The 24,743-nt window shown below is 35.0% G+C and overlaps 2 protein-coding genes across 8 annotated transcripts in view; one reads left to right on the forward strand and one right to left on the reverse strand.

Annotated features, from left to right (window-relative positions):
* LOC138711798 (cytochrome P450 4C1-like) overlaps positions 1-24,743 on the forward strand; it is a 391,497-nt gene that overhangs the window by 319,388 nt on the left and 47,366 nt on the right. The window lies entirely within an intron of this gene.
* LOC138711800 (alpha-tocopherol transfer protein-like) overlaps positions 1-24,743 on the reverse strand; it is an 87,635-nt gene that overhangs the window by 15,958 nt on the left and 46,934 nt on the right. For 5 of the 7 annotated variants that reach the window (XM_069843035.1, XM_069843041.1, XM_069843036.1 and 2 more), the window contains 3 exons: positions 20,690-20,939; positions 13,760-13,870; positions 3,239-3,344 (listed from right to left, as the gene is read on the reverse strand). In XM_069843035.1, the coding sequence (XP_069699136.1) occupies positions 3,239-3,344; positions 13,760-13,870; positions 20,690-20,939 (467 nt within the window). The remainder of the gene's footprint in view (positions 1-3,238; positions 3,345-13,759; positions 13,871-20,689; positions 20,940-24,743) is intronic. The other 2 variants (XM_069843038.1, XM_069843039.1) reach the window with 1 other exon arrangement.

Consider the following 24,743-nt stretch of genomic DNA (forward strand, 5'->3'; position numbering starts at 1 on the left):
GGAATTCCTTGAAAAATATACTCAACATACAATCCCGGATGAGTCAACACTTAGGAAGACGTATGCTCCATCCATCTACGATGAGACAATACAGAAGATAAGAGATGAAATTAAAGATAGTTCAATTTGGGTTTCCATTGATGAGACTCCCGACAAAGAAGGTAGACTTGTTGGTAATGTAGTTATCGGTTTGTTAGGTGAACAATATTCTGAACGAATTCTTTTACATTGTGATGTTCTAGAAAAGTGCAATAACAAAACTATAGTTAAACTGTTCAACGAAGCTATGGGTATCCTGTGGCCAAAGGGTATTATGTACGATAATGTGTTATTCTTTATTAGCGATGCTGCCCCTTATATGGTCAAAGCTGGACAAGCATTATCTGTTGTATATCCTAAATTGACTCATTTTACTTGTGTGGCGCATGCATTTCATCGTGTGGCAGAAGTGGTCAGAGACAATTTCCCTAAAGTAGATTTGTTGATTTCATCAGTGAAAAAAGTATTTCTCAAAGCTCCCAGTAGAGTTAACGTGTTGAAAGAAATGTACCCTGAAATTCCATTGCCACCAAAGCCAATTTTAACTAGATGGGGTACATGGCTAGAAGCAGTTGAATATTATGCCGAACATATAGACTCTATTAACAATGTTCTCCTTGCATTGGACTCTGAAGATGCAGTCTCAATTGATACTGCGAAAACAGTTACCTGTGACATAAGTGTGAAGAATGACTTAGCTCACATTCAGCATACATTTTCATGCATCATAAAAACGCTCAAAAGTCTCCAAAATAGGCACCTTTCACTATCTGAAAGTTTTGAAATTATAAATAGTACTGTGGAACAACTGAATCGTGGTAGAGGTAAAGTTGCAGATGCAGTAAGAGCTAAGGTGGACACTGTACTTTCAAAAAACCCTGGATATGAAGAACTACAAAAGGTTGTTGCTGTGATGAGTGGTGAATCAACAGTGAAGATTAACTTGGACTTATCCCCAGCAGACATTGTGAAATTGAATTATGTACCAGTTACTTCTTGTGACGTCGAACGCTCTTTTAGTCAGGATAAATCTATCCTCAGAGACAATAGAAGAAGATTCACTTTTCAGCACTTGAAAGAAATGTTTGTAACCTATTGTTATGGTAACAGACAATAAAAATTGTGTTTTGTTGAAACTACATTGGAAGATAAGGTACGTCCATTATAATTTTTGTTTAGTTTGATTAAAATGTACCAATATTTAACGTACATAGTCATTTTTTTATAATTTTAAGTCCATATTTAATTCCATATTTTGGTAAAAATCCATATTTAATTCCATATTTTGGTAAAAATAACTACATATATATTTACATATTTCATATATTTTTAGTCCATATAAATCCGTTCCCTGGTCATGACTTTTTGTCAAAGGGACTATGATTTTATACTTTAAGAACAGTGTATACCATCGCTGTGGAGTACCGGTTAACATGTCTGGCCGTGAAACGAGCGGGCTCGGTTTCATTCCTGGTCGATAAAAGTAATTTAGTTGACGTATTGTCCTCAACAAATTAGGAGCAAATGTTGGGTAACTTTCGGCGGTAGACTATGAACGCATTTCGCTGGCATTATCGCCTCAATTTCACTCAGACGCTAGATAATCATACTAGTTGATAATACGTCGTAAAATAAACAAACTGAAATAATGTAACCGTTCACGATTATTGGTGGCAAATATAACTTTAAAATTGAGATTCGAAATAAAACACCAGCCCAAGTCTATAAAACCAAATTTTACAGAAGAAGGTTTTATTTTAATTATTAATTTCTGACTTGCATTTTATTAACAAGAATTAGGTATACATCTTGACAACTTTTAATACCATGTCGCTTTGGAAAACGTATTAGGCCTATATGTATTTCACGTGTTAAATTTTATGTTACCTTGTTAACATGTTTCGTCCTGCTATTGGCCACCATCAGAACTAGTTGTTGCTGGTTTTGGCGCCAAGACTAGCAACAACTAGTTCCGATGATGGTCAATTGCAGGCCGAAGCATGTTAACAAGGTAACATAAAATTTAACTCGTGAAAGATATATAATACGTTTTCCAAAGATTTAGGTTTTAGATTTATATACTTAAAGTGCATATGGCATCAAGTTGTTTTATTTTAGCTCTTCTTTGCTATTGTTAATTAAACTTTGGTCCATTAAAATATAAGTTATGAACTGAAATTTACACAAACACACAAACATATCTGCAAAAAATATATTTCAGGTAATATAGCAAATTAGCCTTCATCTAAAAACCGATTATAAGGAAATTCCATAACATCATAAAAGTACTCTTGTGATCCTAGTCGTTTGCATTGCGCCGATGAAAAATTTTCCTCCATTTAAAGATGTTAAGAATATTGGTTTTTCAAATCAAGATTTTGGCATCCGACTCTTCACATTCTCTACAGACAAAAGATGTTCGGCGGAGAAAAGTATGACCTAAATTATTGTAAAAAAAAAACGAAATTATTCAAAGCTGCCCTTTACTCAAGATTTTGTTCTGTATAGGCCTACTTCTTGGTGGACTTTGTTTGGTAGCCTATAGTTTTGCTCTTCACCACTCTTTTTCTTACGCTTATTTTGTCTATTTCACTATCAAATTGACTCGAAACTTCATTCAGCTGGCGAGTGTCCTCCATTTTCTAGACTTGTGAACCCAGTGACTTTCCAGCAACACACGATCCCTAGCTGGCACTGCCGACAACGAAACAGAGACCGAAGCGATAAACTTTGGATATTGTTACATGGAAACGAAGGATAAAGACGTCACAGATGTGTATAAAGACATGGACTTGGACTATTTCTTGTCGATGGAAGATGCCTTAACAGAGCTAACTTCTGAAGGAATCTTGATTTCTTAAAAGAGGAGACTTGGGTCTGTTGTATTATTTGCCACCTCAATTAGATTCCTTCAGTTTCTTCTGAAATTTTATTTTAATTTTATTTCATTCATTCATTCATTCATTCATTCATTCATTCATTCATTCATTCATTCATTCATTCATTCATTCATTCATTCATTTTTTCACTTTTTCACTCACGCACTCATTAATTAACTAATTGATTCAGTTAATAAATCTGGTGGATTCATACTATTTTCAGGTCATCCGAACTTCTCAGAATATCTACATTCATGTTGCAACTCTCAGTTTCGAAACTGCTTTGCACTCTGACGATTTTGTGATTGTAGAATACTTACTCCAGTTCTCTTGCAATGAACCTCCTGTTCCACCCAGATCATCGGGAAGGCACATTTGCGGTACTTGTTTGGTGAAGTTTGTGAGATCTTTCCCATGAACATAAATCTGGAAATTGCAAGCGTTATATCTTTTCAGTAAGATTACCATTCGCAATCAGGTTGTTTTAATTATAAGATGGTTAAGGAACTACAGCCAAGACAAACGGTAATTAGTTCTTCAAAAGCAATACAATGTCAATTACCAATTAAACTTAAATATAACTAGTTCAGGAAGAAAGATTTTAACTTTATTATAATGAAGTCGTAAAACATAGAAGTTATCAAGAGAAAAGTGAAATTCAATTAATTATCTTGGTTCAGGAAAAGGTTTCAATGAAGACCTAATATATAATACTTCAAGACACCCATCACTAACAATATATGCTACAGGATTACACATAACGAACAAGGTATAATTTTATGTGTTTTGAAGTACCATCTGAGTTATGTAACATCATATCAGGAGAACTAGAAAGGAATTATTAAATAGTAGAATCAGAGGTGATGAAGATTCTGAGAGAAGAGGATGGATATAAATGACGAAAAAAGAAACACTTTAAAAAATACCGGCGATTACAGGTGACCGTTTCAACAATCACTAATGTGAAATCTATTCATTTTAGTTTTATTAAATCGAATGCCAACGATTTGTAATAGGACGCTAGCATTTATTTTCATATTTTTCAGCACTGCCTGGGCAAGTGAATTGATCCTGAGTCTCCACAAAACTTATCGGTCAGCTAGCAAAGTTCTCTTTCTCTGAATGTACGTCTCTGCTTTGTGGTTCCGCAATTAAGATTGTCAGATAAAGTAGGTACACAATGACAAGCACAGAAGAACGCAGAAATTTCTATTTAATTAAAAGAAAAGGAGAGTGTATATCTATGTATTGTGGGTCCTTGTTATTACGGAATGGCGCGTCCTCAGGTCCCGGATAGAGGAAGACGGCTTCCATATATGGAGGGTAGCTGCAAATATATTGAATAAGCAGTCGCGGACACCCGATAAGGGATGATCCTCCACCTTGGGGTTTTGGCGAAGGACTAATAACTAGAGCTAGGATTTATATGTAGTATGAGTTAAGAATGACGCCGAGTACAGTTGAGTCGATGTGATGCCAGTTAAGAAGGTTTTAAGCTTGGTTGACAAGACTCGAAATGCAAGAAAAGTCACAAGGACTAGACAATGTAGTTTTTAAACCCCCCGCTGTTTTGTAAGTGGTGGTTAAGAGGATTAAAGACCCTTAGCGCTAACTAATGGAAGTACTGAATGACAACAATGCCAAGTATGTGGAGTGGGGGGCATGGCTTCCATGTTTATAAACTATACCGACTAAAAATATTAGCTATTACCAGACATCGGATTCTAGGGCAAATGCCTATTTTGTTTCTTTAGGAGAAAAGTAAAAATAATTATTAATATTTGTGTTTCATGGAAATTGAAAGGTATTCAAAGAGTTTTATAGTGCCCTAAAATGCCCTAAAACGGTTATTAGAGCCTAATTTGTTAATATTCGCCTAAAATGCCTAACTCACTGTAAAGTTTCGCATTTTACTCTTACTTTTTATAATTTATACATGCATTCACTGCGAAATTTAAGGCATTTAAAAAGTGGAAAGTTTGCTTCACACCGGCCATGAAACCATTGATAAAGGAAACAAAATGTTTTGAATCTCACGACACTCGCAATAGATTTCACCGAATTTAACATGTTTGGAGGCATAAATGCCGACAAAGAACCAACCTTAGTTTTAAAGCAGGCAACAATCACAACATGTGCTGCTACCGATTCAGAGATATACTATACTATAAAAATGACTGTTTTCGGTCTGAAACCGATTAGCTGTACTGCCCTTCAGAGTATCATAAAATCACAATTTTTGGAGAAAGAGTGTTTTTGAAATATTTATGAAAAGTCGTAAAACTGCGAATTAGTAGGGTAAACCGTTACAAAATATTTAAAAGAATGGCCCTCCGAGTGTTAACACTATCAGGAAATGCAACAATAAGTGGAAGTTTGTATTTTTGTCCAATTGAATCTCAATAACAACGGTTCATTTGAATGCTCGTAAACAGTTGCTCTTTACCTCACCTTATTTGTGTTGAGAAGTTTTGAGCGGTAGGACGTTTTCCTGTGAAGTTTAACGCGATAATGCCGAAAAATATAAGTGCAAAATCTACATTGATCCGGCAATGGCTAACAGAATATTCAGAATTCACTTATGATGGAAAAATAATATTCTGCAAGATTTGTAGCAAACAGGTATGTAACAATAGTTGAAATATATAAATTCTATTAATTTTAATGAGTAGGCCTATAATATTTATACATTGACTGAGCTATCCTGAGGTATAATTCTTTTTAAGACCACTACACTTTAACCTTTTAAATTCCGATAGTTAAAGTATTTGCAGGTCATTAAAATTTTGATTGTTCAAACCCACTAACTTTGTGATAGAAATACGGCAATACAAGAATTAGGATTTTATTTTAATTCAGTTTACTTTACATTTTTAGATTTCGCAAGAAAAGAAGTGCCACCTAAAGCAGCATGTGCAAGGAGCGGCTCATAAGGCTAAAGCTCAGCAGAAAAATCAACTGCAACAAACTTTACTAACACAGCCTACTTCATCCAATCTCAGCAGCAATTTCTATGCTGATTTAACCAGAGCGTTTGTTGCTGCTAACATTCCCTGGAATGCAATTGAAAATCCGGTTTTAAGACAGTTTTTACAAAAATACTGCAAACAAAATATCCCATCTGAGTCGACCCTAAGAAAAAATTACTTAGACAGAATATACAATGAAACTTTAGCTTCCATTCGGGAGGATATAGGTGATTCTTACATATGGGTCTCTGTGGATGAAACCTCAGATCCTATGAATAGGTATATAGCAAATATGGTAGTAGGAAAACTTAGTCCTGATGGACCTTCGATTCCACACCTCGTATGTGTTAAGGAACTTTCGAAAGTGAATAGCCAAGCCATTGCTTATTTTGTAAATAAAGGCCTACAGTCTTTATACTCAGGTAATATAGACGATTCTAAAGTTCTGTTGTTTTGTACTGATGCTGCCTCATACATGGTTGCTGCAGCTCCACTTCTTAAAACATTTTATCCTAACCTCACGCATGTAACCTGTCTAGCACATAGCCTTCACAGGGTTTCTGAAACAATCCGGAATGAATTTCCTCTTGTCAATTCGTTTATTTCTAACACAAAAAAATGTTTTTGTAAAGCCCCATCCAGGATTTCAATATTCAGAGAGAACTTTCCAGATATCCCACTCCCACCTCAGCCGGTTGTTACACGATGGGGAACCTGGATTCAGTCAGTGGTGTATTATTCTAAGTATTTTAAAGAAGTGGTCACAGTTATTGATAAATTACCTGAAACTGATAGTGCAGCGTGTGTGAAAGCAGTAAAAGATTGTCTGAATGACTCACGAGTGAAAAACGATATTGCCTACATAACATCAAACTTTTCTTTCATACCTGCAAGCATTGAACAATTAGAACGTGAAAAACAATCTCTTTGTAGCCAAATAGCAATAGTAAAGGAAGCTCAAGTGAACATACATTCTGCTTTGGGCGAAACTGGGAAAAAAGTTAAAAATAAGTGGGACAACGTATTAAATAAGAATGTAGGATTTTCATTGTTGGAAAAAGTATCAAGAGTGATATCGGGGGAAAGTGTAAATGTTCCAGTAAGTATTGATGTTTCTATTGTACCTAATTTAAAATTTGCGCCTCTCACATCAGTTTCGGTTGAAAGAAGTTTTTCTGCTTTCAAAATGATTCTCAGTGACAAAAGGCAAAGGTTAACTGTGGAGAATTTAGAAAAAATTCTGGTGGTGTACTGTGCAGATAATTATAATAAAGTCTGAACATGGAACTGAATTTCAATAACTTAAAATGAGTAATCTTGATATCAATAATCATTATTTCATTAGTTTCAATATATTAAATTTGTGCAGCTCTGTTTATAAATATAATATAGTAATCTTTTTTAATGTTTAAACATACTTTTTTGTGCGTATTTTAGCGTATAACTAAAAATTTCAGCGAAAGAAATAAGTATGATACCTTGATGTGCCTAAAATGCCTATTTTCATTAAAATAGAGCCTAATTTTACAAATTTTGAGCTTATTTTAGGCGCCTAAAACTGCAATTTTTAGTGCCTAAAATCCGATGTCTAGCTATTACTACATACGAATCCTAGCTCTACTAGTAACCCATTAGTGAAAAAAAGGTAACTGTTACGAAACTCGGAATGCAACTGATTCTTTGGTGTGGTATATATTGTATTCTGCAGCTTAGCAGCTTAGCAGCCAGACAAAATTAATTATTTTAAAATTGTATAAGCAGAAGTTCCCTGCGTGTCATCCAATAAATCCCTTATTTATTTCCCATTTTTTCTCACTTATTTAAAATTAATTTCTAATTCAGTGATCAGATTTATTTTGATGTACCGAAGTACATATGATATTTTCATGCAGATATTCTGCTTTCTCAGATGATGAGAAAGAGATGGAACGGAGAAAAATTCTCTCCGGCGCCGGGATTTGAACCCGGGTTTTCAGCTCTCCGTGCTGATGCTTTAACCACTAAGCCACGCCGGGTACAATCCCGACACCGTTGAGAATCGTCTCAGATTAAGCTCCATCTCTTGGGTTCCCTCTAGTGGCCGCCCTCTGCACTACGTCATAGATGTCTATGCACGCAGGACCGAAGTCCATACATGTGTAGAGGTGCACTCAGATGAGTGACTGGTTGGCCGGGGTCCGACGGTATGGGCGCCGTCTTTAAATCACAAAGTGATTTATTACGCATATCATATTTATTTTGATGTACCGAAGTACATATGATATTTTCATGCAGATATTCTGCTTTCTCAGATGATGAGAAAGAGATGGAACGGAGATGCACGGAGAGCTGAAAACCCGGGTTCAAATCCCGGCGCCGGAGAGAATTTTTCTCCGTTCCATCTCTTTCTCATCATCAGTGATCAGAGTTATGCTATGATTAGAGATGGTAGTATCCAGTAATTAAAAAATTATACAAGAAGAGTCGAGCTGTAGTGAAGATAGGGAAAAGGCTGTCAACTCCATTTCCAACAACAAAGGGTTTGAGGCAAGGATGTGGCATGTCTCCATCCCTCTTCAAAATATATATTCAGCAAGTTTTAGAGAGATGGAATCGATCGTGTAAAGGTATGGGAGTTCCAGTTGGACATGAAACAATACACTCTGTTCTATTTGCAGACGACCAGGTATTAATTGCTCAGTGTCGTGAAGATGCTAAGTTGATGTTGAGGAGGTTGATGGAAGCCTTTGATATAGGAGGTCTTAGTATTAATATGAATAAAACGGATTACCTCGTTGTAGGCAATAGTGGAAGGATAGTGGCGGCTGGTGGTTTCAAAATATGGTGGTGCACAATGGATATCCAAGAGGAGTTAAACATACTTTACTTTAAAGTTTAAAACAGTGTATACCTGAGGGCGTATACATATAAAGCTAATTTATATGCAATTAATAAGTAAAATGATTAAATACAAGCATACTTATTTATACAGAAAGTCCAAAAGTGGAAGGGGTCGTGGGAAAAGCTTCTACATTCTCTATATTGCGATTTACCCTCATGAAAAACATTTGAGCACAGAATCGTCATCAGAATGCTACCAAGTACCAAGTGCAACGTTTTCGTTCATGAAATTCAAATGCAGCTTTCGTAGGCTGTCGGGAGATAGCAGCACTTATTGTCAGAACGACAACTGTTAGAACTTTAAAGCAAAATACAAGCTTCTTTATGCATTGTGCCGTTTATATGCATGTAGATTGAGAAAGTAATATGCGAAATATGCGACTGTCCGTTGCACAAGCCGAATGAATACATTTTTCATGTTTATTACTTCGGACAAATGTCTAGATGAAACAGATACTTTCCCAGTGAATTTAGTTTCTTCTGCACTGACGTTGGTGTCCATGTCAGGGAGTGCGACAAACCGTTCTCAATGAGGAAAGCAGTAGACCACGCCTCTAACCCCCCTGTCCCCGCACTAGCCGAACATCTCGATAAACTACCTTCCATAGGCTTTCAACATCTCTGCAAACCAAGAGGCTCGGAGGCTCCTGCAGATGTACAAAACAAGACGCCAGCTGCAGATAATCATGAATGAAAAATGTAAAATAAAATTATATTTTTAATAGTAACAAAGCCGGGAGATTAGGAACATTACTGGGGGGGGGGGTGTACAAACATGCAACCGCCTTGAGAAGCCGCCACTGCGCAAGGAACAATTAAATCTGTGAGAAATTTTAAGTATTTGGGATCTATTATCCACGAGTCTGGGAGTTATGAAGCAGATGTAGATCACAGAGTGCAACAGGCAAGAAGGGCAATAAAGATGTTGAATGGGGTACTGTGGAGTAGGTCCATTTCCAAACAAATGAAAAGAATTCTACAAATATAGTTGAATTTATACTAACATACGGGGCAGAGGGATGGGCACTTGTTGAACGTCAGAAATGTAAGATACAAGCGACGGAGATGGAGGGAATAAGAAGAGCTGCTAGAGTATCCAGATTGGAAAGGAGAAGGAATGAGGATGTGAGACAAATGATGGAGATGGAAGAGTCTGTAATTGAAAGAATCGAGAAGTGAACCCTTCAATGGTATAACCACGTAAAGAGGATGAAAGAAGAAAGATGGCCAAAGATTATTTTGGAATGGTCACCTCGGGGAAGGAGGAAGCTTGCGAGACCAAGAAAAACATGGAAAGCTGGTGTCATACAAATTATGAAGGACCGACACATGCAGGAGGAGGATTGGCGGGATCGAGAAGGATGGCGGAAGGGGATCCAGGGCAACCGCTGAAGAGTGGAGAAGCCCACCAAAGAAGAAAGAAGAAGAAGATATTCGCAATCACGATAAAAGAGAAATGTGACCAAATACAGTCAAAATTAGTAACTTTATGTTTAAAAGCATGTTACCTATATGTATTATTGTAGTTTCTTTAATCTGCTATGAAATGTGAAATTGAGTACAGAATGCCAAATGTATGTGTTTCTGCGAATTAAGAGCAAGATTAAAATTTATGAGATTCATTTTTTAAAATAAGAATCTACGCAAAAGGCTCCGCCACACAGATGTTCTTATTATTTTTTTTTTGCAAATAATTTGAACACCCCTCTGTATTAACTTTTATAATAGGAATAGCAAAGAAATGTGACCTAACTGATATAGCCTGTTTTTGCTATAAAAAAATATATCTGTACCGCTATATCGAGTTTCGAACCAGTCCGTCTGGTGCTGGTGCTGTCATGCTGTTGCTGCCTATTCAATCTCTTTAGGTCCAGTGTTCATTGACAAACAAGTTGTATGTGATAGTGGATGATTGTGATTGAGTAACAAGATGGATCGGGATAAAATCACCATTAAGAAGAGAGAATGATAATAAAAGTGAGCATTTTTATGCTACTGATTGCAATATTTTGACGGGAAGATTATGTAATAAGATATTGGCTTTTTGAAAAAGAAATATTACAGAAACTTATAAAGAGTAAAAAGCACATACGAGAGAAAGAAACCACAGAAGAATAACGTGGAGTTAAGCGGCAGACTACGTTCTCAGAACTCGAAAACAAAGTAGCGAGACATCGTGTTGAAAACAAAATGAGTATGTTGAAATCCCGGTCTCTCTGTGTTAGCAGGTCCTTGCCTTAGGACATGCTTCTTCATGTTCACAAATTCATTGCAGTTCTGTTTTTGCTTACTTATTATTTTCAGGAATTTAAACTGAAAAATGTAGAAAATGCACCTGTTCACTACTATAAAAAATTACCATCCCAGAACGCTACAGAATTCTAAATTATAACTATATACAGCTATGAAATCCTAGCATCTTTACCTGTGATGAGTTCTTCTTAAACTTCGGTAGTCTTTAAGAATATCATTTACACCATTTCGATTTTTTTATATCCATTTGTTAATTAAAATACAATATTGATTTTGATAGAGGAGAAACAAAATATTTAATAATGGGATTTTACAAAAAAGAACATCTGTGTTTCTTAATATTACTAAGATTTACATATGTACCATGGTATACATCAGTGATCGCCAAAAGCTGTGTCGCGACACATGCCCCTGCCTCCACTTAAGCGTAACCATGGCATCATATCCCCACCCTTTGTTTACAGCCATCACTTCGATATAAGTAAGACATTTATCAGCAGCGGACGTACGCATGTAATGTTACAAGTGTGTAGGATAATATGTTTCGATGTCTTTTCGAAAACAGATAATAACTAAAAACTTAATTTTAAAGAGCATGGGAGGAAAAGTACTTATTTTGTGCAGATGGTAAAAATATGAGACACTTAATTTGTTGTAAAATTTTAAATGAAGTATAAAAGAACAATGTACGTTGTCATTATTTTTCTTGTTATGAAGACTACCACGCCCTTACCTGTAACTTGAATATTTTATTAATAAACGAACAATAGAAAGTATCGGCTTCTATGTCTTAATCGGTGTAAAATACTTCCACGTTTTTTTTCAACGTATGTAGTATAATTTGAATATTTCATTAATAAAGAAACAATAAAAAGTTTTGGCTTCTAAGTCTTAATCGGTGTAAAATACTTCCACGTTTTTTTTTCGAAGTATGTAGTATAATTTGAATATTTCATTAATAAACAAACAATAAAAATTTTGGCTTTATGTCTCAATCGGGGGAAAATACTTCGACGTTTTTTTGACGTATGTAGTGTAATTTACAACTTCGTTACCAGCCTGGTACGTTTTTCTAATTTCAAATATCTGCTCATGTAAAGTATACGTTATTTTTATGGTAAATAAGAAAATAAATTTATTTTATTTTATTTTATTAATGATACAAAAATAATGATTAGGAGGATAAAAAATTAACATGGTAAAAAGTGTGTATAGTTAATAAGTAGAAGAATATTATATTGCTTTTGTTTCTTGGTAACAGTCCGTCTCTGCACTGTTATTCACTGCATTACCTGAGGAGATACCCACTCCATCCCTCTCCCTGCGATAGTGGTGTGCGGGTTGCATTTCTATTACGTCACAATTTCGTGGTGTTTGGCAACCACTGGTATACATTCCAAGCTTCTCTCACTTCTTTTATGAATAGTAAAAAGGTAAAGGTATCCCCGTAACATGCCATGAAGGCACTTGGGGGGCATGAAGGTAGAGCCCCATGCTTTCCATGTCCTCGGCACTAGAATGAGGTGGTGAGGTCGGCACCATACTCTGACCGCCTTTTACCCCCGGGAAAGACCCCTTTTATGAATAGTAGACAGTTAAAATGATTTATGTGGTTAATTATTTGATAATTTAATGTAAATCTGGCTTTTACTGAGTCTCAGGCGATATATTTATTAAGTAATCATAATTATAACACATAAACTGATTCGTGAAAATTGGTGTGGATTAGAAAGAGAGGAAGCTGTTCAGTAACCTTTATATGAAAGAACGAGTCAAGGAAAAATAGGAGAAGAAATGTCAGAAGAAGAGAAATTAAGAGAAGAGTACGTCAAGGATGTCCTTTGTCACCTACCCTGTTCAAAATCTACTTGGAAGATTTAGTATAAAACTGTTTTCAGAACATGGGAGAAATGATAGTAGGGGGAAGAAGAATAAAGTACATAAGATTTGCTGATGATATTGCGTTGTTAGCAGAAGAGAAAATGATACTAAAGGATATGCTACTGGAGCTAAATTACACTTGTGAACAGTATGGGATGAAGATAAATGCAAATAAGACGAAGAGCATGGTCATAGGAAGAAAAATACAGAAGATAAGCTTGTGAATTCTAAATGAGGCAGTAGAACAAGTTGACAGCTTCAAATACTTGGGGTGTACTATAAGCAGTAACATGAACTGCTGCCAGGAAGTCAAAAGGAGTATAGGAATGGCCAAGGAAGCTTTTACCTCTGGAGAAAGAACTAAGGAAGAGACTAGTGAAGTACTTTGTAATGAATGTGTCATTGTATGGGGCAAAAACAAGGACATTACGACGAAGTGAAAAGAAGTCAATAGAAACATTTGAAATGTGGATATGGAAAAGAATGGAATGTGTGAAGTGGACAGACAGAATAAGAAATGAAGCTGTGTTGGAAGGAGTGGGTGAAGAAAGAATGATGCTGAAACTGATCAGGAAGAGGAAAAGGAATTGGTCGGGTCACTGGCTGAGAAGAAACTATCTACTGAAGGATGCAATGGAAGAAATGGTGAACGGGAGAAGAGTTCGGGGTAGAAGAAGGTATCAAATGATAGACGACATTAAGATATATGGATCATATGAGAAATCAAAAGGAAGGCAGAAAATAGGCAAGGTTGGAGAAAGCTGGGTTTGCAGCGAAAGACCTGCCCTTGGGCAGAATACTAAATGGATGAATAAAATAATGAATTATAACACCTACGTTTAGTAAGAAAATACGTACCCTTGAAGTGAGTTTGGAGCTTAATACAGCTTTTAATAACCCTATGAGGACTTCAGCATAAGAAGGCGCATTAATGATATGAAATGCTTTTAATCGTGTGTTAAACGCTTTCTGAAAAAAAAAACACATTATTAAAATCAAGCTCTTTGTATTTCTTGTGTAAGCAAGCATTCACTATACTAGTAACTGCACATAACCATTTCCGGAAACATCTTCAACTAATCAGTTCATACAGAGAAAATTCCATCGGCATACGTCTACATAGAATTTCACTTGAGGTTTGGGGATCTGAAAGCAAAAACATGGAAACTTATTGGGGCCTATTCTTCCTTGAAAATGAAGAAAACAGTGATACTGGAATCCAATTACATGACACATGAACAGTTCTATGTAAATAAGAAATTCATAATCCAGCGTACTTAAGACTTTGAAACATTATAAACCCATTAATAATCTTACTCTGAATCTAATACCTTACAATTCCGATTTGCAACATATTTCCCAATATTCAAGTAATATAGAATATGTGACATAAAATCAAATAAATAATAATAATAACAATAAGGAATAGATGAAGAGATAAATGTAGACCTAAATAAATAGATAAATAAGTGAGTAAATAAGTTGGTGGACAATGAATAAGAAATAAATTGATAATTAAAATATTGAATATAACAGAGTAATTCAATAGTAACAAGTGTACACATACCAATAAATTAAAATATTGGATTCATAAATGAAACAAAACCAGTTATATATCTCATTGAGCTAAACATATTACCATTATTTTTCCAAGTTCTCAACTGAAAAGTATTTAATATTTTCCAAAGTATAGCCTACTTCATAGGCATCGTAGTTGAAACGGATTGGAAGCAAAAATTTACAATAACCTTATCAATTATTCATAACTTTATAAACTGTATGGGACAGCTAGCTGAGGTTCTGCCATTGTCTGTCGATGTGAGTTATGGTCAGTACTCTTAATTGGCAAAGTAGAGTGGATCGGGGGAAGATTCCTCACTTTTTCTTTAATTGAAAATTTGAGATACTGTTCATTTAGTTTTGAATTTCATATTGAAATATGAAAGTCTGGAAGATATTTTGAAACTATATTATTGGTACAAAACAGAAAACGGGTTTTCTTCTTGTCTGCACTGTAGGCATCTTCCCCCGATAGTCGGGTAAGATGGAAAATGCAATTAACACATTTACTGATATATGTATTTTACCTGAACTTGGTTTGATACATTTATAGAACAAAATTGACTTAGTCTAAAGCTCATGGACACTTTTTTACTCATTTATCACTACTTAGCAACACAGTCATTGCACATATTTTATTGCCGTGTGCAAGACTCGTGAAATCACTTCTTGCACACAGTGAATTCAATCCAGTATATTTTTGTTACATTTCTCTTTTAGGCGGCGTTTAAGGGTACGGTAAGGAATCCCGTATGCTTGCGAAGCTCTAAAACAGTTCATACCCTATGTTATAACATGTTCCATTGCAAGTTGAAGACTGTCCTCAATCCACTGACTTCTATCAGAGTATCTTACGTAATGTTTACACATTCTCTGCAATAAAACAAAAAATAAAACTCTTCCAACAAGTTGTCATCTTACCCCGAAAAAAAGTGATCATCTTCCCCAAGTATCGGGGTAAGATGCCTAGTGCTGTGGCGGAGCAAGGTCGTTGGTTGCTAACAATACAAACTTTAGAACCTTTACTAAAATATCCATTACAAAGGTTTGACAGTTATTACGAATTCAAGGCTGTATTAAAATTTTAACATACCCTTGCAATTATTTTATAGCATAAAAATGAGCTCTTTTCTTGCTTTTCTTCTTCTCACAACAAGAACAAGTAGCAAAATAAGTTAACGTCCACTCTACAGACATTCAGCTGCCTCAGTGATCATGAAGACATGCGCGTGGCGTTCTCTCTTGAAAGAATGTGAAACTTCAAAGAAATAAGCATCTTTCTCCGATAGTAATCTCCACCCGATTCACTATATTGAAGTGTTCATTGAGGCGTTCTATTGGGATGCTGATTTTTTTGTGTATTTCCTTTTTTATTTCCGAATTACATATGTTCCTAGAATTTAAATTCGAATCAAATAGTCCGTGCATATATTTTAGTTCCGTATTTCGTATTTCTTGATTCGTCGTATTTCTCAGTCGTTTGTAGTTTCATAGGTTGTCATCAGTTTTATCCCGTAGATTATATATTTTCGGTAAGGAGCATCCCTGTCGGCCATCAGGTCTTTAATCTTAGATGTTTATTTATTAAGACGTGCTAAGGGACTCGTACCTAAGAATTACTTAAAGAGTGTGTATTACGCCCTTTTCAATAACATATTAGTTTATGGCATCTGTTTATGGGGTAAGGGCAGTGGTATATCTAAAATGGTAATCTTTCAAAAGAAAGCGGTTATGACGCCCACTGTAGACCTCTGTTTATAAGTGAAACAGTCGTAACTGTTATTAATATTTATTTATACTATTGCCTACTTATGTAAAAAGGTGTATTGATCATTATGGTTGCAGATCTGAGCTGCATCATTACTCAACTTTCGTCGGCAGCCAGTGAAAAACATTTTAATTTCTCCATCAATATCTTTAACTAAATCTGTGATTCTGCTGACCAATATTTTCCGAGACAAATTGCTGTATCTGAAGGTGTCAATGGAAGAAACTTATCAGAAGAAACCTTTATCGTATCGAGCTCAAGTCACACTAACCAAATCCAAAAAGTGGTTTGATAGCATTGCAGTTTCTATGTTCAATAAATTGTAACCGAATGCACACAATGTAGATTGAAAGGTTTTAAACATAGTTGGCATCATATAATCAATTTTATGATAGCGAGAAATATTTTGACAGTAATGTAGATTTCATTACATTTTAAGTGTTATTTTTAATAAATGCATTTTATTTGTATTCAAATTATCATACGTGTATTTTAAGATTTTTATAATATTGTGTCAATGTCCATGCAACTTTTTTTCCTGCACAATTTTTATGTTTGTTGTTATTACATTTACTATTAATGACAATGTCCATACAAAAACTTTGTTTTATGACAGTAAAGTATCTTGAACCTTGAATCTTTAATCTTGATAGCCACTGAACTCTTGAACACAATTTCTTGATAAACTTACATCTTCGGGGTAACTTATGTAATGCAATTTTTATATATTTAGTGTGCTGTGTCTTTTTGCATTCACTGAATTCTTGAACAAAATTTCATGTTAAATTTATGTTCATAGCTGTAGTTTATGTTTATACATTTTTTGGTTACGTATTTTTTGTGGTGTGTCTCTTGGCAACAACTGAGCTCTTAAACACAATTTCTTAATAAACATATTTTCACAGTGGTGGCTCATTATAAGGTCCCAGTGGGTAATAAAGCCCATCGAGATATAAGGTCCAACTTTGAAATTCGCGGATCAAGGCTAAGAGGAAGAGTGATCACTCTGTAGTCATGTTGGGGAACTAAAATAACATCTGCCTTATAATTTGCGCGCAGCTTATGTTGGTAGTAATGGAGTAACAAGAAGAAAACGCGCCGAAACATTGTTGAGGAGATAAAACTATAATATTGGAAGTAAAGTTAAATGTAATAATATATTTCAATGCTCAGAATATTGAAAATGTTATTGCGTGTTATGCTTGAGAGATATTTCATCGTTCCAGATACAGGTTCAAAATAATTTTTCCAAATCTCCATGACACAGATATAACCTTAAAATCATACTAGGTCTGTGATCGTGCAATAAGGCCCAAGCAACAACAACAGGTAAATAAAGCCCGGGCCTTATTTCCCGGCAACTATTAGAATTTACAAGACGATTAAATAAGTTAATTTATATTGTTGAGTATGAACTTCCACTTCAGATTGCAAATGTTTTAATAATAATAATAATAATAATAATAATAATAATAATAATAGTAATAATAATAGTAATAATAAAAATCTAGGGATAAAATTAAATTAGGATATATAAATAATTTTGTACAGATAATTTAAGTACAGATAAAACAGTCTATAGATCTTTCGAACACTATTGGGATGAAACATTGCTCAGATACTGGGATCTTCATCCTGAAAGGCAACTACATAAAGAGAGATTCTCAGCAATATTTACACCTGTCTGGAATAAGTGCATGACCGTACTAAATGTCGCCAATGGTTTCCGAGCCACTGGTATCTGTCTTTTTGCGCCAGATGTTATACCAGAAACAGCCTTTGCTCCAAGTTTGGTCACTGAATGTCCACTGGACAAGTAGAAATACCAGCAGCAACTCATTCACAAATTACAACTGAATCATCTTTATTTGGTATAGAAAATAAAGCATTTGGCTCCCAGCCTTCAACACCTCAGTCAGCTACAATAGAAGGTAGCCATAGTGATGGCAATCAGGGTGCCAGCAGAAGTGGAGTACAAATCAGAAATACTGGTAAGATAACAAGCCCATTCGCAACTATTCTGAGCACCCCGAAGAAAGCAGCATCCGAGAAACGGGTAACCAGTAAAAAGAAAAGCATTAAATTATAAAGCAGTCACACTTATACAAAGGAATCCTTTGTGAAAGTAACCAAAGAGAGCGAAGAACAAAGACATAAGAAACACAGTAATAAAGGAATGGGAAATAAGAATCCAACCCCTAAAAGGAAAAACACTAAGGCTGAAAATATTGAGAAAACGAAAACAGTTGGCTTGAAAAAGACCAATATCTCCCAGTCGAGACATGAAGTTAATAATGATTGGTACTGTTTTGTCTGTGAATCAGCTGAAGCATTGGATACGAGATAGTGTGCATCATGTTCATTGTGGGTTCATGAAGTTTGTGTGGGCCTCACTGCCTCTGATAAAGATGTTCTTGTATGCCCTAAATGTTTGGAATAGTCAGATTTTTCTGTGACACACTGTTTCAGATTTTCAGAAGTTTATTGTCACTATTGTTTACAAATACGATTGTTCAGGTATGACAGTTCATGTAATTGTTGCTTCTATTCATTTCACTTTATGTTATTGTGATATTAACTCTGTTTACTAATTTGATGAGTTAATTGAAATGTATTCAATTGCAGCCAGAAATGGTTGAAAATAATTGTAATTATTTGAAGATATTTCAAAGCAATACCGATATTAGTATTCACAAATTTGTCAGTGATTCCATATTGTTCTGTGAAGCTCCTAGATTATTCTATAGATTCTGTAGTTTATAAAATCAGCCTTGTAAAAGAGTCTCCAGCAACAACTGTTGCTGTACACAAACCTCACTCTGCAAGAAGAAACTCTAGGCCTGCTGTAAACGGATTTGACAATGAAGCTAAATGTAGTAAAAAGACAAAATGGACTGATTTCGAATGAAAAGGAAAAATATACTAGAGCTCTCCTTCCATACTTTTCGCCAGTTCACATTCAGTTTTATAAAACCATTTTCAAAGACCATTCTAGATCTATTGTTGGTTAAATGTGTTCACAGATTTACAAAAGAGTGTATCCTAAGTAAAGAGTAAAATAACATTACATAACTTGTGAAATGTTATGTTTATTTCACAATATTAAACACTAAATGCAGATAGAATAATATGGTTCTAACACAAACGTTGAAAAGTAAGAGTCATATTGTTCTATCTCCATTCTACCCCTCCTGAATCTCGTCTTCAGTAAATGTGAGGAAGAGAGGCATTACACATTTTTATTGTCTTCAATACTCTAAATTCTATGATATGACGAAATATATAATATATTTGTTCTTGCGTGTTAAACTATAAGTGAAACTTTTAAATTCAATTTCCCAGAAAGCAAAGAAATGGAGATAGAAGAAACTGGTTGTCAGCCAGCGACGTGTACTACTTACCGAAAATAAATTCATAATAAAATTAATATTTTGAAATCTAAATAAATATATTTTTTTTTCAAAATGTATTTTAAAGTTATTATAACCTAGATTGTTTACATATCAATTTTTTATTTGGAGGAGGCTGAATGTACTTATACTCTCAAATGTAATAGGAAAATTATTTTGAAGAAATCATGCTGTACGTTCCATTGTTCACTTATGAATTATATAGCCGAAATTCACACATAAAATAGTTTAGACCGAGAATTTAATTTTTTATTTTTAAACTTATGCTTTTTGGTCATGAAATAATTATTTAGAGACTTTTTACCTCCAAATAATTATCACGATAAGAAACATTCGTTGAATTCAGTTAAATTACCAGAAAAATATTAGGACTTGTAATATTACTATTAATAAGTTTGAAAATATTTACATCAATGGTGGGATCTTTCATTTATTAGAATGGTTGTATCTCGCTGAACATTACAATTCTATTCAAGATATCTTCACATTTCAGAAGAATATGAGCTAGAGTCTATTTTTCCTGCTGGTTAATTCGTCACATGTGACTGTCGTACGTACAAATCAATGTTTCCTGAACTGACTTAAGGAAAGTTTCTGAATTTGAATAAAATGTATAGTAAAATATGAATACACATACATATGAATCTTTTATATTAACAGTCCGAAGCCCTCTTTTAAAAATTTGTTCCCGTGTAAGTACTCTAATATTGTTCTACAAAACGTGTAGCAAAACATTGCGAGACACGAATTAGATTGAAAATAATGTGCTCGAATGAAATGTTCTGTTGTGCTAGTACTTCCAGTGACTCTTTTCCTTGTTAACAAAGAGAAATCACATGTATCACTTCTTACACAAGAGAAGAACCCGACTAGAAACTCATAGGCTAGGTCAAAATTTAAATTAATCGTTCATTATGAAATGAGGAATGCATTACCTATTGAATAATTATTGTGAAAAAAATTCTTGTTTGCCAACAGTAGTTGAACAAGAGAAATGTGGTCGAACACAGATTGTAGGTCTAAATACTGAGAAGAGAAAAAGTATCTTACCATAACACAGACTTCGCCTTTCTTCACACTAGTAAACGTCACTTTAGAAGCATGTCCGAGTGTATAATTTTGCATATCAAATATAAATATATCTGACGAGCAGTATTCTTCGCACATTCTGACTTCAGATGTCATTAAACACACTTTAGTTAGATTATCAGGCACAAATTTAGTTGCATCCTTAGTTAGATATTTAAATATAATAACTCGGTCTCCTTCAGGTGTTAGTTCTGGCATTGGAAAGAAACAACTGTAACAACAGAAATTACATGTTAATTACTAGATAATAATTTCTCCATGATCACAATCAACAATAACATGATAATCACCGGTGTAAATATCACACAGATCAACTCCAACATCATTATAAAAGTCACTACCGCCATCCTTACCACCGTAGGCGTCACATTAACTACCAGTAACATTACCAATACCATCATAGTACAGAGTTGGACAGATAAAATCGGCCAGTTTCATTTCATTTGATTTTAAATTATGTTGGCTATCCATTCTTCTGCATGTTTACTTACACTGTTGCTTGTTGCATGCTGTAACTTACAAATGATTTATAAACTGTTCTGTTTGTTGCTGTAATGTAGAGAGTTCTTTTGTGAATAAGCATGACATATTCAATAAAAGAGCGAATATGCATTGCAGAGACGTACATACATACGTACCAGCTCTATCAAGGAAACACGAGAATTATTCAGGGAGAAATTACCGCTTCGCCCAATACCAGCGAAAAGCAGGATGCAAGATCTGGTGCGAAAATAGCGTGCGACTCGATCCATTGAATATGTAACAAGAAAGAGAGCGCCTTCTGTCCAGACACTTCAACTTGACTTTCTTGGATGAATTTTATCCCAAACTAACAGAAGAGGAGCGTAATTACTGCTTCTTTCAACAAGATGGAGCAACATCTCACATATTTGAGAAGTCACTTACGCGTATTCATCAGATGTTCACTGAAGTGCGGACTGTGAGCAAAGGCTTGTGGCCACCGCGGTCACCAGATTTGTCAACCTGTGACTCTTATTTATGAAGGTACTTGAAGGGGAAAGTGTACGAGAAGAATCCCCAGACTATTTATGAACTGAAGGATAACATCAGGAATAGCATCCGCACTATCACCCGTGAGGAATTGGCACTTTTCTACATGCATAGAAGTGTCGAGATTTTGGTAGGGGGCACATTAAACATATATTATAAACGTTAGTGCAGAACACATTCATTTATTCATTTTATTCAATTTCTTTGAAAAAAGTTTGTTTCAAATCAAATTATATGAGACGGGCCGGTTTTATCTGCCCAATCCTATATTATCGCCGCGCTCTCATGGTTAACATTCGGCAGGTCCTTGAAATTTAATTGTATTATTGTTTTCAGTTTCTTGTATCGCCGCTCCAATCACTCGCCTCAATTTCAATATTGCAACCAATAAGCTGCTTCCATTATTAAATGACACCTATTTGTCTAATCCACGTGGACTAAAACCGAGGTTGCAATGTCTTGTGCTGGGGGCGAACATTAAGGTATGTGATTAAAAATTATTATTATTAAAGAGTTATTATTAAGAGTTAAGAATGTCAACGTACTCGTATATGAAATAATAATAATAATAATAATAATAATAATAATAATAATGATAATAGCCAGTTAACAATATAACAAAGTAGTGCTTATTCTTATCGAGGAAATAGACGTGACAACGTGACGCTTGGAGTGAAACCTACAGAGCAACAATCGGTCGGCAAAATTATGTTTTAAAAGCACACGGCACGTTATTGTATGATGCCGACATGTTAAGCATGAGGCCGCGGTGATAATAACAACTATAACCATGTCAGTACAATGACACTGTTTGATTATCAAACTTTGATACCACATTATTAAAGTCATTGCCATCATATTCAATACTACAATACAGCCATGACTAGTATTAGCTCTGTCCTAATAACTTCCAGTACAGCATTCATTATACCACCTTCATAATGATCAATACCACCACCATTGCCATTCCCACCTACAGCATGAAGTTCAAAGCTATCATGTTAATTAAACATATAGTTTATGATCGTCAGAGTTAAGAATGATAGCCTAACACTAACACCTATATAACACTATTTTATTTCATGGAGTGCAGTTTCATAGAAAGGACTTTGCCGACAGAGCTTCTACTGCTCCCTACTAACTGGTTGTCATAAATAAATGTCTTCCTTACTGTGACGGAAATCTTGTCTTCTCCTGTCAGTAACCAATCACAACCCTCGTTCAGAAGAATTGACAGGCTCCCGTCAAATCCACGTGGAGGCAGAGTTGTCGCATCTTTTCAGAATTCCAAGAATCCCGTCAGTATCACTGTCTCATTTCGAGGGCCACCAGGACTGTGGCAACTGTGCAATGTTGGGACGAGGGGACAGGATGGAATTGTCGGAGGTGTTTGTGTAGGAAGTCATAAATCTGCAAGTGGGTGTTCAAAGGAGCCACCGAACTGCACTCCTTGAAATAAAATGGAGTATCACTATAGGTCGGACGTGCAAGCACGATAAATGTTAAAAATAGACAGACAAAAAAGGCATTATATCATTCAAATAGGCACTCAAAATAGTCACTGTTAATTTGAACCAATATTAAAATTATATATAATCAACTTGCAAATTATATTTTGTCTTCTCTTGTTGTGCTGCATTTTTAACGTAATTATAATGCTATGTTTTATGGTATTTTAAATTCCATTTCTTTCCACATTTCACCTGTGAAAAAAGCAAGGTCACTATCAGTCTAACTATTAATCCTTATTAAAAATTGCTTATTAAACCCATTTTTAAAAATACACATGGCCAATCAAAGTATTACATTCCTTTGATAATTTTACTTAACTGGCGTGTTCTGCAGCCATGTTTCTTATTTTGATTTTCTCTAACGAGGGAACCGTCCCAGGTCGTGTAGCTTGAATTATATGAAAATGCATATTTAAGCTAATTTTCGTTCGTTAAGAAACGTGGTTATAGTCGTTCGTTTCGCTTGAAAATCGTTGCTACTTATACCGTTTCTTGCGCGCACTTTGATCCTCATAGTTCCGCTATACCGTATAACAGCTCTCGCATTAATAATTTAATCTATTCTTCTTCTCTTAACTCACCTTAATAGAGTATTTTTGCTGAAATACAAATTAAATTTGAATTATTTAGAATATGTCTTATGTTTATGACTCACCTTAAATATGATAGTGGTATTCGAAATAAAGTAGTCGGAACAAAGACCCATTGAACAGTACAAACATTTTGTATAGGCTGGTTTTTCACACTGTTCTGTAATACACAACCACTGTTTCCAACATGCAACATTGTTGCAAGAACGTATCAAACTTTCTCACATGTTTCTCCGATTCACACCTCTGCCACGCGTGTATTAGCATGTCTTTGAGGACAGGTGAATAAAACTGTTGATACACAACAGAATGTAATGTCATCATGAAGCCCCTATCGTGGAATGTGTCTAGAATGTTTTCACAGATAATTTTAGGTCTTATATACTCTTATAGCCTTCGAATTACAATTTTATATTGCCTAAAAATACACATCCAAGGGTTGCAAAAATCTTGTAGTTTTTGGAAGGATAATTTGTGTTTTAATTGCCATATACCATCTAAAGTACTGTTTACTCCTTCAGAAGTTAATATAGTGTCATCTATCTGTCCATTCCAGGAATCCATAAGTAGTAGTGTGTCTTTCTTAACATCCGGGAGAAATAAATCTCTTAACCATCTTCTCACGTGATTTTTTGTCAGTTTACCGGAACTACTTACATCGACAACGACATTGAATGGCTTCACGTCACTCATGTTCTTGCGGAAGTCGCCTTTTGGTTCGTGCTAATAAAAGAAGCACTCGTGAAGTTGAACTTCACCTAACCTCAAGCTGTATAAATATCTAGTAACCCCTCCATCATCATCATCATCATCATCATCATCTTTCTCAAATTTTCATAATTTACTTTCATCGTTTAAGAAATTTGGATCAGTCTGTACTTAATATTTTGAGAATTATGAACG

The sequence above is a fragment of the Periplaneta americana genome, chromosome 13, assembly GCF_040183065.1.
Source record: "Periplaneta americana isolate PAMFEO1 chromosome 13, P.americana_PAMFEO1_priV1, whole genome shotgun sequence".
NCBI lineage: Eukaryota > Metazoa > Arthropoda > Insecta > Blattodea > Blattidae > Periplaneta > Periplaneta americana.